General features: G+C 51.0%; 1 protein-coding gene across 1 annotated transcript in view; it reads right to left on the reverse strand.

Moving 5' to 3' along the window:
• The window catches only part of VOLCADRAFT_87518 (uncharacterized protein), a gene marked incomplete at both ends in the record, with an annotated part of 12,734 nt that extends 12,625 nt beyond the window's left edge, over positions 1 to 109 (reverse strand). Inside the window, one exon of the mRNA XM_002947244.1 lies at positions 38 to 109. Coding sequence (XP_002947290.1) covers positions 38 to 109 — 72 coding nt within the window. The remainder of the gene's footprint in view (positions 1 to 37) is intronic.
• Positions 110 to 2,298: the final 2,189 nt, after the last annotated feature.

Below are 2,298 nucleotides of genomic sequence, written 5' to 3' on the forward strand. Positions count from 1 at the left end.
TGGTAGGGAGCTGGGCGGGGACGATCTCGCTGCTCACAGCAGTGCTGGGTGACGAGGACGGTGCTGGTGCTGGTGACAGCGAGGGTGAGGGCGCCAGCATCCTTGTCATTGTGTAGGTGGTTGACGATGACCTTCGGTATGTCGCTTTTTCCTCGGAGCACCTAAGGCCTCCGTTTTACGGAAGATTTGAACCCGTAAGGTGTGTATAGGGCTTAGCCCTGTCAAAGGAAGCCCTCCATGATAGTAGTTCGGTGGCGCCCTTGTTCGGGCCGCAGTTCCTCCTGTGAGCAAACATGACTCAAAGCATCTTAGACACTCAAGAAGAGCTTCAAGATCCATAACGCTGTATCAATAGCTCGTGGCACTTCCGCCATGAGCAGAATACGTCAATCGCCCGCTTTGCGCATAAGCAAAAATGGAGCAGCGGCCTTCATGATGACTTGATATGTTGTTTGTTGCAAGGGCTTGCACTGAGGGATATTGCTTCCGGGGACGTAACCAGGTGCAGAGGAACGGGAGTGGACGTGATAATGCAGTGACATGCAGCTATAATATAAATATAAATAGGCTAACTGTCGACAAAGTGAGTTCGCCGATCTGCACCTTACCAACACACCTGGATTTGCAGCTGTTGCGCACCTTTTACCGGACGCCGTACAACTTAGCTGGCCTCTGACAAAAGGCACCTCCCATAGCACTTCCAGCTCTTTTAGCAAATGTGCACAACGTCCGATATATAATCGCTGGCTTTTACACAACGTATTTTGGCCTGTTCCACCTCTGTTGCGTTCGTAAAAGCTGCTAGCTTCCTACATATCACCAGCAAATGAGTTAGAACATATGAACAGCTGCGTGGAATTCCGAGAAGCTGCTTTGGACCCTGCAAACGTTTGCAAGGTACTGTTCATTGCAAAACCTTCACGCTGTAGCCGCCGCACTTCAGTTCCATTGCTCTACTTTATTACGCGGCTAGCTCAATCATTTATTTGTTTAGCCCCTGCTGACGTTGCTCCAGGCACAGCGTCGCCGCTTCACGGACATCGACATGCCTAACTCGTCTGCTGAGGGCAACGTGCGACTCAATTTTTTTGAGGTGAGCTGCTTGTCTCTCGTGTTCATGTATGGATATTTGAAGCATCAAGGTGGCTTTGTCGACGGGCTTTCGACGTTTGTGCAACGCTCTGCTGCAAGAATATGGGCGTATGCGGCGTTTGAGCGTAATCCCGACAATTATGCTTACGCTGTGTAAGGAGGCTACGAAGGCTGAAAGCTAGACAGTTTGGCAGAAAAGTACACGTCGTTAGGCGAGACATGACCACTTCGTCCGAAGTCCTTGACCTTCCTCGCGACAGAGACGACTGCTCATTTCGACTTTCATAGTAAGGCACCTGTCTTGCTCCTTTTGCAGGTGTGATCGAGGGGACCTGGCACCAGCGAGTGTGTAGAACTGGAACCCCAAGGGCCCCTCGCGTGCATCAGCCGCTGCCGCGCACTGCCTTCGTCATCATCCTCCACTAGCGGCCGAGCTGACGTCACAATCGCCAGGTGGGTGTGCTGGGCAGGTTCTTGGATTCTATGGGAGAAGACGTGTTGCACATGGATAGACGAGTTGGTGACGGAGGGGGATTTCGGTATGAAATTGTTGTACCTTGGCAAGGTACGGCGTGTAGGGAGTATGGCATGAAGGTCTTTCCCCGTATGTTCACTGCGTGGGTGCCACTTTGTGTCCGTTCGTGATTTAGTGATGTCGTACATACGTTCGGAGCAAAGTTTCTTGCTGTGGGTGTTTCGTGGCGCGGTGTTTTTCTCCTGTTGTGCCGGCAAGCAGCAACAGCAACAGCGACAGCAAAAGCACAAAGGCAGCAAACTGCAAAGATAAGGTCAGCAAACACAGATAGAAGCTGCAATGCCGGCCGATGGTTATTGTTGCGGTGTTCAGTGGCTTGTATTTGTGCGCGATTGTATGTATGTATGTTTGTATGTATGTAGGTGTTCAAATGTGGGTGAGAATGTGCTCTCTCTCGCGCGTGTGTGTGTAGTTGTGTGTAAGAGTATGTGTGTGTGTGTGTGCGTGTGTGTGTGTGTGCGTGTGTGTGCATGTGTGCGTGTGTGTGGGGATGCTACTGTTTTAATTGTGATGGAGAATTCGAAACTGCCCGCGATCCGCCTGTGTGCTTATTAGTATGTTTCTGCATTTTGTGCGCAGCTGCTCATGTTGTTTTGCCGTGCAAAGTCTGTGCTCGTTGCGTCCCCTGCTAGCTGATTAACAGCGTGTGTGTGTGTGTATTTCCCCGCCCA

The sequence above is a fragment of the Volvox carteri genome (assembly GCF_000143455.1).
Source record: "Volvox carteri f. nagariensis unplaced genomic scaffold VOLCAscaffold_5, whole genome shotgun sequence".
Lineage (NCBI taxonomy): Eukaryota > Viridiplantae > Chlorophyta > Chlorophyceae > Chlamydomonadales > Volvocaceae > Volvox > Volvox carteri.